Source organism: Pseudophryne corroboree, chromosome 10 (genome assembly GCF_028390025.1).
Source record: "Pseudophryne corroboree isolate aPseCor3 chromosome 10, aPseCor3.hap2, whole genome shotgun sequence".
In the NCBI taxonomy this organism is placed as follows: domain Eukaryota; kingdom Metazoa; phylum Chordata; class Amphibia; order Anura; family Myobatrachidae; genus Pseudophryne; species Pseudophryne corroboree.
This window is the reverse complement of record NC_086453.1, coordinates 131,841,474-131,858,917: the sequence shown is the minus strand read 5'-3', so window position 1 is coordinate 131,858,917 and position 17,444 is coordinate 131,841,474. Positions and strand designations below refer to the sequence as shown.

The 17,444-nt window shown below is 49.5% G+C and overlaps 1 protein-coding gene across 2 annotated transcripts in view; it reads right to left on the bottom strand.

Annotated features, from left to right (window-relative positions):
* The window catches only part of LOC134966230 (branched-chain-amino-acid aminotransferase, cytosolic-like), a 194,976-nt gene that overhangs the window by 94,590 nt on the left and 82,942 nt on the right, over positions 1-17,444 (bottom strand). For both annotated transcript variants that reach the window (XM_063942800.1, XM_063942801.1), the window contains one exon: positions 14,034-14,108. In XM_063942800.1, coding sequence (XP_063798870.1) covers positions 14,034-14,108 — 75 coding nt within the window. The remainder of the gene's footprint in view (positions 1-14,033; positions 14,109-17,444) is intronic.

The following is a 17,444-nucleotide window of genomic DNA, read 5'->3' as shown; positions in this document are numbered from 1 at the left end:
GAGTGCTACACATCCAGCCTCCTTTTGTGCCTCCAGTGGCACCGTGGGACCTCAACGTGGTGTTGCAGTTCCTAAAATCACACTGGTTTGAACCGCTTAACAAGGTTGAGTTGAAATTTCTTACTTGGAAGGTGGTCATGTTGTTGGCCTTGGCATCAGCAAGGCGAGTATCAGAATTGGCGGCTTTGTCATACAAAAGCCCCTACTTGATTTTTCATGTGGATCGAGCTGAATTAGGACAATTTTTGCCTAAGGTGGTTTCTTCATTCCATGTGAATCAACCTATTGTGGTGCCTGTGGCTACATGTGACCTGGAGGATTCCAGATCCCTGGACGTTGTCAGGGCCTTAAAGATTTATGTAGCCAGGACGGCTAGAATTAGGAAAACAGAGGCTCTGTTTGTCCTGTATGCGGCCAATAAGATTGGCGCACCTGCTTCGAAGCAGACTATTGCTCGCTGGATCTGTAATACGATTCAGCAGGCTCACTCTACGGCTGGATTGCCGGTACCAAATTCGGTTCAGGCCCATTCCACTAGGAAGGTGGGCTCTTCTTGGGCGGCTGCCCGAGGCGTCTCGGCATTACAACTTTGCCGAGCGGCGACTTGGTCGGGGTCAAACACTTTTGCTAAATTCTACAAGTTTGATACCCTGGCTGATGAGGACCTAGCGTTTGCTCAGTCGGTGCTGCAGAGTCATACGCACTCTCCCGCCCGATTGGATGCTTTGGTATAAACCCCATGGTCCTTACGGAGTCCCCAGCATCCTCTAGGACGTAAGAGAAAATAAGATTTTAAACCTACCGGTAAATCTATTTCTCCTAGTCCGTAGAGGATGCTGGGCGCCCGTCCCAGTGCGGAAACTCTGCAAGACTTGTATATAGTTGTTGCTTACATAAGGGTTATGTTACAGTTGAAATCGGTCTTGGACCGTTACTGTTGTTGTTCATACTGTTGTTGTTCATACGATTAACTGGTTATGTATGATCCAGGATGCATGGTATGATTGGTGTGGGCTGGTATGAATCTTGCCCTTGGATTTCTAAATCCTGCCTTGTATTGTCCATCTCCTCTGGGCATAGTTCTCTAACTGAGGTCTGGATGAGGGGCATAGAGGGAGGAGCCAGTGCACACCCATAGTCAAAGTTCTTTTTAGGTGCCCTATCTCCTGCGGAGCCCGTCTATACCCCATGGTCCTTACGGAGTCCCCAGCATCCTCTACGGACTAGGAGAAATAGATTTACCGGTAGGTTTAAAAATAAGAATTTACTCACCGGTAATTCTATTTCTCGTAGTCCGTAGTGGATGCTGGGGACTCCGTAAGGACCATGGGGATTAGCGGCTCCGCAGGAGACTGGGCACAACTATAAAGAAAGCTTTAGACTACTGGTGTGCACTGGCTCCTCCCACTATGACCCTCCTCCAGACCTCAGTTAGGATACTGTGCCCGGAAGAGCTGACACAATAAGGAAGGATTTTGAATCCCGGGTAAGACTCATACCAGCCACACCAATCACACCGTATAACTCGTGATACAATACCCAGTTAACAGTATGATAACAACTGAGCCTCTCAACAAATGGCTCAACAATAACCCTTTAGTTAAGCAATAACTATATACAAGTATTGCAGACAATCCGCACTTGGGATGGGCGCCAGCATCCACTACGGACTACGAGAAATAGAATTACCAGTGAGTAAATTCTTATTTTCTCTAACGTCCTAGTGGATGCTGGGGACTCCAAAAGGACCATGGGGATTATACCAAAGCTCCCAAACGGGCGGGAGAGTGCGGATGACTCTGCAGCACCGAATGGGCAAACTCTAGGTCCTCCTCAGCCAGGGTGTCAAACTTGTAGAATTTAGCAAACGTGTTTGACCCCGACCAAGTAGCTGCTCGGCAAAGTTGAAGAGCCGAGACCCCTCGGGCAGCCGCCCAAGAAGAGCCCACCTTCCTCGTGGAATGGGCTTTCACTGATTTAGGATGCGGCAGTCCAGCCGCAGAATGTGCAAGCTGAATCGTACTACAGATCCAGCGAGCAATAGTCTGCTTTGAAGCAGGTGCACCCAACTTGTTGGGCGCATACAGGATAAAGAGCGAGTCAGTCTTTCTGACTCCAGCTGTCCTGGAAACATAGATTTTCATGGCCCTGACTACGTCCAACAACTTGGAAGCCTCCAAGTCATTTGTAGCCGCAGGCACCACGATAGGTTGGTTCAGATGAAAAGCTGATACCACTTTGGGGAGAAACTGGGGACGAGTCATCAATTCTGCCCTATCCATATGGAAAATCAGATAAGGGCTTTTACATGACAAAGCCGCCAATTCTGATACACGCCTGGCCGAAGCCAAGGCCAACAACATGACCACTTTCCACGTGAGATATTTCAAATCCACGGTTTTCAGTGGCTCAAACCAATGTGACTTTAGGAAATCCAACACCACGTTGAGATCCCAAGGTGCCACTGGAGGCACAAAAGGGGGCTGAATATGCAGCACTCCCTTAACAAAAGTCTGAACTTCAGGTAGCGAAGCCAGTTCTCTCTGGAAGAAAATCGATAGAGCCGAAATCTGGACCTTAATGGAACCCAATTTAAGGCCCATAGTCACCCCTGACTGTAGGAAGTGCAGGAAACGGCCCAGCTGAAATTCCTCCGTTGGGGCCTTCCTGGCCTCACACCACGCAACATATTTTCGCCATATGCGGTGATAATGGTTTGCGGTTACTTCTTTCCTAGCTTTAATCAGCGTAGGAATGACTTCCTCCGGAATGCCCTTTTCCTTCAGGATCCGGTGTTCAACCGCCATGCCGTCAAACGCAGCCGCGGTAAGTCTTGGAACAGACAGGGCCCCTGCTGCAGCAGGTCTTGTCTGAGCGGTAGAGGCCATGGGTCCTCTGACATCATTTCTTGAAGTTCCGGGTACCAAGCTCTTCTTGGCCAATCCGGAACAATGAGTATAGTTCTTACTCCTCTTCTCCTTATTATCCTCAGTACCTTTGGTATGAGAGGAAGAGGAGGGAACACATAAACCGACCGGTACACCCACGGTGTCACTAGAGCGTCCACAGCTATCGCCTGCGGGTCTCTCGACCTGGCGCGATACTTTTCTAGCTTTTTGTTTAGGCGGGACGCCATCATGTCCACCTGTGGCCTTTTCCAACGGTTTACAATCATTTGAAAGACTTCTGGATGAAGTCCCCACTCTCCCGGGTGGAGGTCGTGCCTGCTGAGGAAGTCTGCTTCCCAGTTGTCCACTCCCGGAATGAACACTGCTGACAGTGCTAACACGTGATTTTCCGCCCATCGGAGAATCCTTGTGGCTTCTGCCATTGCCGTCCTGCTTCTCGTGCCGCCCTGTCGATTTACATGGGCGACCGCCGTGATGTTGTCTGACTGGATCAGTACCGGCTGGTTTTGAAGCAGGGGTTTTGCCTGACTTAGGGCATTGTAAATGGCCCTCAGTTCCAGAATATTTATGTGCAGGGAAGTCTCCTGACTTGACCATAGTCCTTGGAAGTTTCTTCCCTGTGTGACTGCCCCCCAGCCTCGAAGGCTGGCATCCGTGGTCACCAGGACCCAGTCCTGTATGCCAAATCTGCGGCCCTCTTGAAGATGAGCACTCTGCAGCCACCACAGCAGAGACACCCTTGTCCTTGGAGACAGGGTTATCAGCCGATGCATCTGAAGATGCGATCCGGACCACTTGTCCAACAGGTCCCACTGAAAGGTTCTTGCATGAAACCTGCCGAATGGAATCGCTTCGTAGGAAGCTACCATCTTTCCCAGGATCCGCGTGCAGTGATGCACCGACACCTGTTTTGGTTTTAGGAGGCCTCTGACTAGAGATGACAGCTCCTTGGCCTTCTCCTCCGGGAGAAACACTTTTTTCTGTTCTGTGTCCAGAACCATCCCCAGGAACAGTAGACGTGTCGTAGGGACCAGCTGTGACTTTGGAATGTTTAGAATCCAGCCGTGCTGTTGTAGCACCTCCCGAGATAGTGCTACCCCGACCAACAACTGCTCTCTGGACCTCGCCTTTATCAGGAGATCGTCCAAGTACGGGATAATTAAAACTCCCTTCTTTCGAAGGAGTATCATCATTTCGGCCATTACCTTGGTAAAGACCCTCAGAGCCGTGGATAGACCGAACGGCAACGTCTGGAATTGGTAATGACAATCCTGTACCACAAATCTGAGGTACTCCTGGTGAGGATGGTAAATGGGGACATGCAGGTAAGCATCCTTGATGTCCAGTGATACCATGTAATCCCCCTCGTCCAGGCTTGCAATAACCGCCCTGAGCGATTCCATCTTGAACTTGAATTTTTTTATATATGTGTTCAAGGATTTCAAATTTAAAATGGGTCTCACCGAACCGTCCGGTTTCGGTACCACAAACATTGTGGAATAGTAACCCCGTCCTTGTTGAAGTAGGGGTACCTTTACTATCACCTGTTGTGAATACAGCTTGTGAATTGCCTGTAACACTGCCTCCCTGCCTGAGGGAGTGGTTGGCAAGGCAGATTTGAGGAAACGGCGGGGGGGAGACGTCTCGAATTCCAGCTTGTACCCCATAGATACTATCTGAAAAATCCAGGGATCCACCCGTGAGCGAGCCCACTGATTGCTGAAATATTTGAGACGGGCCCCCACCGTACCTGGCTCCGCCTGTGGAGCCCCAGCGTCATGCTGTGGACTTAGAGGAAGCGGGGAGGACTTTTGCTCCTGGGAACTGGCTGTATGCTGCAGCTTTTTCCCCCTACCTCTGCCTCTGGGCAGAAAGGACGCGCCTTTAACCCGCTTGCCCCTATTGGGCCGAAAGGACTGTACCTGATAATACGGTGCTTTCTTTGGCTGTGAGGGAACATGGGGTAAAAATGTAGACTTCCCAGCTGTTGCTGTGGAAACGAGGTCCGAGAGACCATCCCCGAACAACTCCTCACCCTTATAAGGCAGAACTTCCATGTGCCTTTTGGAATCTGCATCACCTGTCCACTGCCGAGTCCATAACCCTCTCCTGGCAGAAATGGACATTGCACTAATTTTGGATGCCAGCCGGCAAATATCCCTCTGTGCATCCCTCATGTATAAAAGTGCGTCTTTTATATGCTCTACGGTTAGCAATATAGTGTCCCTGTCTAGGGTATCAATATTTTCTGACAGGGAATCTGACCATGCAGCTGCAGCACTGCACATCCATGCTGAAGCAATAGCTGGTCTCAGTATAACACCTGTGTGTGTATATATAGATTTCAGGATAGCCTCCTGCTTCCTATCAGCAGATTCCTTAAGGGCGGCCGTATCCGGGAACGGTAGCGCCACCATCTTTGACAAGCGTGTGAGCGCTTTATCCACTCTAGGGGATGTTTCCCAACGTGACCTATCCTCTGGCGGGAAAGGGTACGCCATTAGTAACCTCTTAGAAATTACCAGCTTCTTATCAGGGGAAGCCCACGCTTCTTCACACACTTCATTTAACTCCTCAGATGGAGGAAAAGCTACTGGTAGTTTTTTCTCTCCAAACATAATACCCTTTTTTGTGGTACCGGGGGTAACATCAGAAATGTGCAACACATTTTTCATTGCCTCAATCATGTAACGTGTGGCCCTACTGGAAGTTACATTAGTCTCATCGTCGTCGACACTGGAGTCAGTATCCGTGTCGACATCTGTGTCTGCCATCTGAGGTAACGGGCGTTTTAGAGCCCCTGATGGCTTTTGAGACGCCTGGGCAGGCACAGGCTGAAAAGCCGGCTGTCCCACATTTGGTATGTCGTCAAACCTTTTATGCAAGGAGTCGACACTGTCGCGTAATTCCTTCCACAGCACCATCCACTCAGGTGTCAACCCCGCAGGGGGTGACATCACATTTACAGGCATCTGCTCCGCCTCCACATAAGCCTCCTCATCAAACATGTCGACACAGCTGTACCGACACACCGCAAACACACAGGGAATGCTCTGACAGAGGACAGGACCCCACAAAGCCCTTTGGGGAGACAGAGAGAGAGTATGCCAGCACACACCAGAGCGCTATATAACACAGGGATCCCACTATAAATGAGTGTTTTCCCTTATAGCTGCTTTTTATATATATATATATATATATATATATATATATATCTATCCTGCGCCTAAATTTAGTGCCCCCCCCCTCTCTTTTTTACCCTTCTGTAGCTTGCAGACTGCAGGGGAGAGCCAGGGAGCTTCCTTCAAGCGGAGCTGTGAGGGAAAAATGGCGCCAGTGTGCTGAGGGAGATGGCCCCGCCCCTTTTCCGGCGGACTTCTCCCGCTTTTTCTGGAATACTGGCAGGGGTATTTTTACATCTATATAGCCTCTAGGACTATATATGATGTAGATTTGCCAGCCAAGGTTTCCTATATTGCCCTCAGGGCGCCCCCCCCCCCCCCAGCGCCCTGCACCCATCAGTGACCGGAGTGTGAGGTGTACATGAGGAGCAATGGCGCACAGCTGCAGTGCTGTGCGCTACCTTGGTGAAGACCGAAGTCCTCTGCCGCCGATTTTCCGGACCTCTTCACGCTTCTGGCTCTGTAAGGGGGACGGCGGCGCGGCTCCGGGAACGAACACCAAGGTCGGGTCCTGCGGTCGATCCCTCTGGAGCGAATGGTGTCCAGTAGCCTAAGAAGCCCAAACTACCACCTGTTAGGTAGGTTCGCTTCTTCTCCCCTTAGTCCCTCACTGCAGTGAGTCTGTTGCCAGCAGATCTCACTGTAAAATAAAAAACCTAAATATACTTTCTTTCTAGGAGCTCAGGAGAGCCCCTAGTGTGCATCCAGCTCAGCCGGGCACAAGAATCTAACTGAGGTCTGGAGGAGGGTCATAGTGGGAGGAGCCAGTGCACACCAGTAGTCTAAAGCTTTCTTTATAGTTGTGCCCAGTCTCCTGCGGAGCCGCTAATCCCCATGGTCCTTACGGAGTCCCCAGCATCCACTAGGACGTTAGAGAAATCTTATTTTCTCCTAGTCCGTAGTGGATACTGAGGTTCTGTACTTTAGTACCATGGGGTATAGATCGGGTCCACTGGAGCCTGGCACTTTAAAACCTTTAGTGCGAGTATCTGTGTGCTGGCTTCTCTCCTCTATGCCCCTACTACCAGACTCACGATAAGAAACAATACAACAGCGGGGAGGCCACAAGCCCACACACAACCATAACCGAAAGGAGAGTGCTAACCAGAACAAAGGATAGCAACACCAACCAAACCAGGATAGCAAGCTATCCCAACAACATACTGGGACCGCAACGGCGGGCCAACCAAAAAACTTGCCCAGTATCCACTATGGACTATGAGAAAAGGAATAACCGGTAGGTATCAAATTCCTATTTTCTCTTACGTCCTAGTGGATACTGGGGTTCTGTACTTTAGTACCATGGGGAAGTCCCAAAGCTCCCAAATGGGTGGGAGAGTGCTGAGACCCCTGTAAAACCGCCTGACCAAAACTGAAAGTCACCTTTGGGCAAGGTGTCGAACCGATAGAATTTCACAAAGTGTTCAAACCAGACCAAGTAGCAGCTCGGCACAACTGTAAAGCCGAGACACCCCAGGCAGCCGCCCAGGAAGAGCCCACAGACCTCGTCGAGTGAGTATGAATAGACATCGGCAAAGGCAGGGCCGCCGACGTATAGGCCTGATCAATGGTCAATCTGAGCCAACAAGCAATTGATTGCTTTGAAGCCGGACGACCAATCGTGGTGGCACCATAAAAGGACAAACAGCGAATCAGATTTTCGATGACGAGCCACCCTCTTGACATAAATCTTCAGAGCCCTTACCACATCCAATGACTCTGGCCCAATTGAAGCGTCGGACAACACCAGAACCACAATGGGCTGATTGACATGGAACGCTAAAACCACTTTTGGCAAAAACTGAGGTCGGGTCCTGAGTTCCGCCCTGTCAGCATGAAAAATCAAAGAAGGGCTCTTTCAGGATAAGGCCGCCAATTCAGATAAACGTCTGACAGACGCCAATGCTAACATTACCGTCTTCCAGGTGAGGAATTTTAACTCCACACTATGTAAGGGTTCAAACCAGTCCAATTGAAGAAAGGACAGAACCACATTGAGATCCCACGGAGCCGTGGGAGGAACAAAGGGCGGTTGCATATGAAGAACTCCTTTAAGGAAAGTTTGTACTTCTGGCAACACGGCAAGCTGTTTCTGGAAGAAAATAGAAAGCGCCGATATCTGGACTTTGATGGAGCCCAATCGTAGGCCAAAATCCACTCCCGTTTGCAGGAAAAGTAGAAAACGACCAATTCTAAATTCCACAGGAGAAACCTTTCTACTTTCACACCAGGAAACATACTGCTTCCAGATACGATGATAGTGTTTTGACGTAACCATCTTCCTGGCCTGGACCATAGTGGAGACAACCCTGGAGGGAAGACCTTTCCTTGCTAGAATCTCCCTCTCAAATTCCAAGCTGTCAAACGTAGCCGCTGTAAGTCTGGATAGATGAATGGACCTTGCTGAAGATCCCTTCGTAGCGGAAGAAGCCAAAGATCCTCCAGGGCCATGGTTAGGAAGTCAGAGTACCAAGCCTGTCGAGGGGCCAATCCGGGGCAATTAGAATTGCTTGAACACTTTCCCTTCTTAGACTTTTTAGAACCCTTGGGATTAGCGGTAGCAGAGGGAACAGGTACACAAACTGGTGTGTCCACGGTGTCGTCAGCGTGTCCACTGCTTCAGACTGCGGATCCCTTGTCCTGGAACAGTAACGGCAAAGCTTCTTGTTGAGACAAGAAGCCATCAGATCTATCTGCGGACAGCCCCAACGGTGAATTAACTGTTGAAACACTTGGGAAAGTAGGCCCCATTCCCCCGGATGGAGGTCGTACCTGCTGAGGAAGTCTGCTTCCCAGTTGTCCACTCCTGGAATGAATATGGCAGGGATGGCCCTTATGTTGGCCTCTTCCCAGACGAGTATTCTTGACAATTATCGCATCGCTGCTCTGCTTCTTGTTCCCTCTTGTCGGTTTATGTACGCCACCGCTGTGGCGTTGTCCGACTGACCTGGATCGCCTGATCCTGCAGGAGGTGGGAAGCTTGCAGAAGAGCATTGTAAATCGCCCTGAGCTCCAGGATGTTTATCAGCACAGCAGATTCCTGAATTGACCATATCCCCTGGAACTGGGCCACTTGGGTCACAGCCCCCCAACCCCGGAGGCTGGCATCCATTGTCAGTTGAATACACGAGTGGATATTGAAATTCCTGCCTTCTACCAGGTGAGGAACTTGTAGCCGCCATGATAGAGAAATCCGGGCTTTTGGTATAAGGTCACTTCCTGATGCATGTGAAGGTGAGACCCTGACCATTTGTCCAGCAGATCCAGCTGAAATGGCCGGGCATGAAATCTTCCGTATTGGAGTGCCTCGTAAGCAGCTACCATCCTGCCCGACAAGCGTATGCAGAGATGTATCGATACTTTGCGAGGACGGAGCACGGAGTGGACCATAGCTTAGATAGCCAAGGCCTTGTCCATCGGAACAAACACCTTTTGAGACACCGTATCCAATATCATTCTCAGGAACTGAAGACGTTGGGTCGATTCCAGGTGAGATTTCTGGAAATTTAGGATCCACCCATGATCCGTAAGCAGGCGAGTCGTCAGATCGATGATGTTCAATAGACGCTCCCTGGACATAGCCTTTATCAGGAGATCGTCCAAGTAGGGGACTATATTGACTCCCAACATGCGCAGTTGCAGCATCATCTCCGCCATGACCTTGGTGAAGACGCTCTGAGCTATGGACAGGCCAAAGGGCAAGGCCTGAACCTGGAAGTAGTCGTCCAAGATGGCGAACCTGAGGTACGCCTGATGAGGGGGCCACATAGGAATGTGTAGGTAAGCATCCTTGACATCTAGGGTTACCAGGAATTCCCCCTCCTCCACACCGGACACCACTGCCCTTAGGGATTCCATCTTGAATTTGAACACTCGCAGATATGGGTTCAGAGACTTCAGGTTTCAGATGGGTTGCACCAAACCGTCTGGTTTTGAAACAACAAAAAGACTGGAGTAAAAACCCCTGTTGTGTAAAGGAGGAAGTTCCGGAACCACCACCCCTGTCCACAAAAGTTTTTGAATGGCTTCTTGCAAGGTAACTTTTGCTGTAGGAAAAAACTGGTAAGCCTGATTTGAAAAATCTGTGAGGAGGAAGTGCTTGAAATTCCAGCCGGTATCCTTGGGAAATGAGGTCCCTCACCCAAGGATCCCGGCAGGACTTTGCCCACACGTGGGCGAAGTGGCGAAGGCGAGCACCTACCTGAAATTCGCCTTGCTACTGGAAGGCTTAGTGGCAGGGGATCCGGTGGTCTGGTCCAGGGAGACAGCAGTTGCAGGTTTACGGGACTTACCACGAGATCCTCTGGGAATGGTGGAGAACCCCCCGGCGCCTGTCTCTGAACCTTGCCACACGAAAGGACTGCAAGGAGGGTCCTGTGTAAGAACGTCTAGCAGGTGGTGCAGCCGACGGCAGATAAGCAGACTTACCCGCTATTGCCTTGGAGATCCATTTATTTAATTCGCCTCCAAATAAGGCATCACCTGTAAAGGGAAGATTTTCAACACCCTTTGTGGAATCAGCGTCCGCTGACCACTGACGTAACCACAGAGCTCTGCGTGCCGAAACAGCCATAGCAGTAGTGCGGCCATTTATCCTACACAACTCTTTAATAGCCTCGCTCATAAAATTTGCAGCATCCTGTGTATGTTGCAGCAGAGTAATGACCTCATCCCAGGGTAGAGAGTCCAAACCATCAATAACATTATCAGACCACTTGACTACCGCCCTGGAAATCCACCCACAAATAATTGTGGGGCCCTGTGCTGCGCCTGCTGCCGTATATATTGCCTTGAGCATGGTCTCAATTTTACGGTCAGCCGGCTCTTTTAGGGATATAGCCCCCGGCACCGGCAGTACCAATTTCTTAGACAGTCTGGATACAGACGTATCGACTGACAGGGGGTTTTCCCATACCTTCCTGTCCTCAGCTGGGAGGGGAAAAGTAATTAAAAACCTCTGAGGAATTTTAAAAATGTATATCAGGGTTTAACCAAGCCTCCCTGGCCAGGGCATTTAGTTCTTTAGATACAGGAAAAGTTGCTGAGGTCTTTGGACTAACATTAAAGTACAACTCCTCATCTGGTTCTGCCTCTTGATCCGGTATGTGAAGGACCTCTCTTACAGCAAAAATGAGGGCCTCCACCCCAGGGGACAGGGAGCTGTCCTCATCCATATCATCATCATCTACATCAGGCTGATCAGAATCAGACTGGAACACCTGTGGCAGTGAGCAATTATATAAAACCACTAGAGGGGGCTGAGAAGCCTTTTTGGTATCTGCTGCTTTTGTCACACAATCAATCGAGTGCTTTAACACTCGTCTCTCCGTTTTTGCTGCATCTAATTCTTAATTTACATTCTGAATCATGCTTTTAAAACTATCTAGCCAGTCAGGTGCCTGTGAACTGTGTCCCTGTGGAGATAAGGGGGGTGATTCCGAGTTGTTCGCTCGCTAGCTGCTTTTAGCAGCATTACACACGCTAAACCGCCGCCCTCTGGGAGTGTATCTTAGCTTAGCAGAAGTGCGAACGAAAGATTAGCAGAATTGCGAATAGAAATTTCTTAGCAGTTTCTGAGTAGCTCCAGACTTACTCAGCCATTGCGACCAGCTCAGTCCTTTTCGTTCCTGGTTTGACTTCACAAACACACCCAGCGTTTGCCCAACCACTCCCCCGTTTCTCCAGCCACTCCTGCGTTTTGCAACTCGAACGCCAGCGTTTTTCCGCACACTCCCATAAAACGGCCAGTTTCCGCCCAGAAACACCCACTTCCTGTCAATCACACTACGATCAGCACAGCGATGAAAAAGCTTTGTTATGCCGTGAGTAAAATACCTAACTTTTGTGTAAAATAACTAAGCGCATGCGCACTGCGAACCTTGCGCATGCGCAGTAAGCGACTAATCGCAGTATAGCAAAAATCGGCAACGAGCGAACAACTCAGAATGACCCCCAAGGAACATTGTTCACACCTGAGTAACCCCGCTGACGGGGAAGAGTTACAAGCAGCACACATAACCATGTCAACAGACATCTTACACAACTGTAATACAGCGCAGCTCACTGACAAACACCTCCACACAGACCCTAGAGAGCCCTTGGAATGACACAGAGGAGCGGACACCAGCACACAGCAGCACAATGTGTAAATACTGTATATGTGTATGACCTGATAGGAGTGTAGAGGCGCTACCGCTGTCGTGCTCCCCCCCTTCTATGACCCCCGGTACCAGTACAGAGTCTGTAACAGCGTGGGTCCCTGGAGGAGCAGCGTGCATGCAGCCTTGAAGGTCCGCAGCAGCAGGAAATGGCACCTTCCCGTCACTGGTCCCGCTCCGGGATACCCCACCCCTTACAATGGCGCACTGTCCCTTCTGTATTTTGTTATATTGGCCATGTTAAGAAACCGAAATTATACATAACAGCACACACAAAGCCTTGAGTGACAGTGAGCACTGTGGGGCATAAGCCCAACCCAGTCTTGTCCGTGGCAGGCACTGCAGCTCGTGGCCCGTGACCGCCGAGCGACATGCCGCCCAAACTGCACCGGGGACACGCTAACCGGGACCCCAGTGTAACACTCACTGCACCTTGAACTTCGGCATCTGTTAGAGGGTGGCGGCTAGCTGCCAGCGTGGGCACACATACTAACAATGTGTGATCAGTACCTCAGGAGCTCAGTGTCCTGTCAGCTGAGATTACGAACCATTAACCCTCAGGAGGTTGGTTCGGGTTCACCTCTAAGTTCCACAAAGCAGGTAGACTGGTTGCCAACCAGGGCTACCTGAAAATAACTAAAATAAAAAATAAAAGGAAACTCTCTGGAGCTCCAGAGAAATGCACCCGGCTCCTTGGGCACATTTTTCTAAACTGAGTCTGGTAGGAGGGGCATAGAGGGGAGGAGCCAGCACACACATACTCACACTAATTGTTTAAAAGTGCCAGGCTCCAGTGGACCCGATCTATACCCCATGGTACTACAGTACAGAACCCCAGTATCCACTAGGACGTAAGAGAATTATGGTATGGGTTTTAATCCATTAAGGACTGTAATGGCTCAGTTATTTATTTCCTCGACTGCATTCTGTGGTCTATTTATGAGCCAGTGGAGAAGTTGCCCATGGAAACCAATCAGCATTGAAGTAACATTTATCATTTGCATACCATACAATTGTACGGAGAAGCTGATTGGTTGCCATGAGCAACTTCTCCACTGGCTCATTTCCCCACTCTTTTCACTGCTTCATGAATAGACCTCTTTGTTGTCTGATGTAAACCGCCCCCCCCCCCCCCTTTCCCCCTCGTAACTCCCTGTCATAAGTTATGCCATCTTACAGGGGAATACATACGATATACCGACTGTCGGGATGCCGGCTGTCAGTAACCCGAAAGCGCCATACCGGCAGCGAGTCCCCTCATAAGCTTGCTGTGCTCGCCATGCATCTGGCCCGGTAGTGAGTTTCGCTCGCCACAGGTTATATTCCCACCCGAGTAGGAATACGAGGCTGCGGTCGGGATTCCAACTGCTGGCATTTAGCAGCTTTTCAGGATTCCGGCGTCGGTATCCCGACAGGCGGTATATTAACCGCATACCCTTACAGGTGAATTGTACGGCAATACAGGAAAGCTGCACATGAAGGGAGACTAGGAGAAATACCTCTAAGGAAATGGAATCTTAACGACTTTAACATTGGGGAAGATTTAAGCCACATACTGGGTGACTAACAGAATCCCAGAAAATTTAGTACAACAGGTAAAAGCTTGGCAGGTATTACTTTTTTTTTATCATTAATATAGTTTAACTTGGTATTCTAGAAAATCTGGACTAACGGGGACGAGACAATAAAAATATTGGTAACTCAACTGAAAAGTAGAACAGACATCCAACAGTACATATGAAACAAGTAGTCCTGTCTTCCTTGACTACCAAAGCATTCCTCACCTTAAATGAGCTTGCAGCCCTCCATGTGATGCTAGGCCAACTGCGATGAGCCGATACCAGCTGTCTTCCCAAAACCTATGCAATTAAAGTTCAAAGAAAAAATAATGAGATATTGCATTTATACAAAGGTTATATATTTGTAGCTTAGTTTTCATTCCAATTCAAGTTGATAAGAGCATGGCTATGCCTCCCTACTGGGTGTAACCCTAGCATGACAGCAGTGTGCTCTTTTCTGACCATAGTATTATTTCAGAGGATCTCAAACGCGGTCCTCAAGGCACCCCAACGGTCCAGGTTTTACGTTTATCCATGCTTGGCCACAGGTGAGTTAATTAGCACATCAGTAAATTTGATTTGCCCATCTGTGCTGAGCCATGGATATACTTAAAACCTGGACGGTTGGGGTGCCTTGAGGACCGTGTTTGAGATCCCCTATATTATTTTGTTTTCATATGTTCTCAAATTTCAGTTGCATCATGAAGGTGAAGTCATACTCTGTAATCTAGAACGGTGGGGGTCATTCCGACCCGTTCGCTCGCTGCGTTTTCACGCAGCAGAGTGAACGGGTCCCTGCTGCGCCGGCGCCTTTGTGCGCCTGCGCATGCGAAGCGGGCAACGACCGTAGCAGGAAAGCGATCGCCTCTGCCTGATTGACAGGCAGAGGCGATCGATGGGCGGGAGGGGGCAAAACGGCGGCGTTTAGCCACCGTTTCGTAGGCGCAGTCCGGCCGGACCGAACGGGAGGCTGGCCGCAGCGGCTGCATGACGTCATACGCAGCCGCTGCGGGCCAGGGAGTGAGGAGTAGCTCCCGGCCAGCACGCTAAAGCTGCGCTGGCCGGGAGTTACTCCTGAAGTGCAAAGGCATCGCCGCTGTGCGATGCCTTTGCACTTCTGTGAGGGGGAGCCAGACTGACATGCGGGGCGGACTAGCCCCGTGCTGGGCGTCCCTCCGCATGTCAGGAAAGCTGATCGTAGCTGTGCAAAATTTTGCACAGCTACGATCAACTCGGAATGACCCCCGGTATCTAAAGGGCCCATACATCTGCAACTGATTGCTGCAATTTCCATCATACACCGACACTACAGAGAATCAGGGAAATTCGACATGTCAAAAATCCCAGATTTGCCAATCCCAACCAAAAAATTACCAGGATCTGCAAATTGGGGATTTTGACATGCAGAATTTCCCCGATTGACTGACGGACGGTCAATCGTCTGCGCAGATGTATGTCCTGCATAGGTTTTTCCTGTAATTTCCCTGATTCCCTGTATGTCACACATAAGTGCGCAAGAAAGTGGAAAAAAATCTGAAGCAGCGCACTGTGCAAAAGTGTAAATGTTCCAAGTCCAACTTCTTGCAACTTTAAAAAAAAATATTAAAGGGATGGTTCTAAGTGCTGTTTCATTTAGATTTATAGTATTTATGGCTTATATAGCAACGACGCTATGAGGGTATATGTGACCCCTTTGTGTGTGTTTTTTGCTTACATTGCGCAAACTGAGCCTACAAATGTGCTTCTTTAGTTTTAGCTTCTCCACAAAATGCAGCCTAATGACCGGTACAAACATCGGCTCTGCAGCACATACATTATTGCGCACTGGTGGCAAACAAGATGTGACATATCACCAAAGAGCAGGGCCAGTGCAGGGCCGTAACTAGGTGTGTGCGAAAGGGGCACCGCACATAGCGCTGCAGAGTAGGGGGCGCTGTTGGCAGCACTTGTCAGTAACGTGTATAAGAGGCTGTACATGTAGTAACGTGTATAAGGGCTGTACCTGGCATAATGTGCAAAAAGGGACTCTACCTGCTGTAATGTGTAAAATGGGGCTCTACCTGGCGTAATGTGTAAAATGGGGCTCTACCTGGCGTAATGTGTTTAAGTGGCACTACTGTGTGGTGTAATTTGAATAATGGAGACTTCTGTGCAGCGTAATATGAATTGGCATTATTTTGTGGCTGAGCCCCTTCACCATGAAGCTACGCCCCTATATTTTTGCCACGCGCTGGACCTGTTTTAAATATTGGGGGGGGGGGGGGGCGCCGATGCCTGTTTCTTGCACACAGCGCTAAAATGTCTAGTTACGGCACTGGGCCAGTGCATGGGTTCTTAGAGTCACAGACAACCCCCTGCACACACCACCATCTATCACATAGGTGAGAAGCTGCCAGCTTGTGCCCCTATCACCATGACATTACGGGGGAAATGTACAAAGCCTTCTAAAGAGTGGAGAAGTTTTCCAAACAACCAATCAACTTCTCGGTAGCGTTTATTAAGTATTCAAAAAATAAGAATTTACTTACCGATAATTCTATTTCTCGTAGTCCGTAGTGGATGCTGGGGACTCCGTAAGGACCATGGGGAATAGCGGCTCCGCAGGAGACTGGGCACAAAAGTAAGGCTTTAGAACTACCTGGTGTGCACTGGCTCCTCCCCCTATGACCCTCCTCCAAGCCTCAGTTAGGATACTGTGCCCGGACGAGCGTACACAATAAGGAAGGATTTTGAATCCCGGGTAAGACTCATACCAGCCACACCAATCACACCATATAACTTGTGATCTAAACCCAGTTAACAGACTCCGTAAGGACCATGGGGATTATACCAAAGCTCCCAAACGGGCGGGAGAGTGCGGATGACTCTGCAGCACCAAATGAGAGAACTCCAGGTCATCCTCAGCCAGGGTATCAAATTTGTAGAATTTTACAAACGTATTTGCTCCTGACCAAGTAGCTGCTCGGCAAAGTTGTAAAGCCGAGACCCCTCGGGCAGCCGCCCAAGATAAGCCCACCTTCCTTGTGGAATGGGCTTTTACAGATTTTGGCTGTGGCAGGCCTGCCACAGAATGTGCAAGCTGAATTGTACTACAAATCCAACGAGCAATAGTCTGCTTAGAAGCAGGAGCACCCAGCTTGTTGGATGCATACAGAATAAACAACGAGTCAGATTTTCTGACTCCAGCCGTCCTGGAAACCTATATGTCCAGGGCTCTGACAACGTCTAGCAACTTGGAGTCCTCCAAGTCCCTAGTAGCCGCAGGCACCACAATAGGTTGATTCAGGTGAAACGCTGAAAACCACCTTAGGGAGAAACTGAGGACAAGTCCTCAATTCCGCCCTGTCCGAATGGAAAATCAGATGAGGGCTTTTACAGGATAAAGCCGCCAATTCTGACACGCACCTGGCCCAGGCCAGGGCCAACAGCATGACCACTTTCCATGTGAGATATTTTAACTCCACATATTTAAGTGGTTCAAACCAATGTGACTTTTGGAACCCAAAACCTACAATTAGATCCCAATGTGCCACTGGAGGCACAAAAGGAGGCTGTATATACAGTACTCCTTTCACAAACGTCTGAACTTCAGGGACTGAAGCTAGTTCTTTTTGGAAGAAAATTGACAGGGCCGAA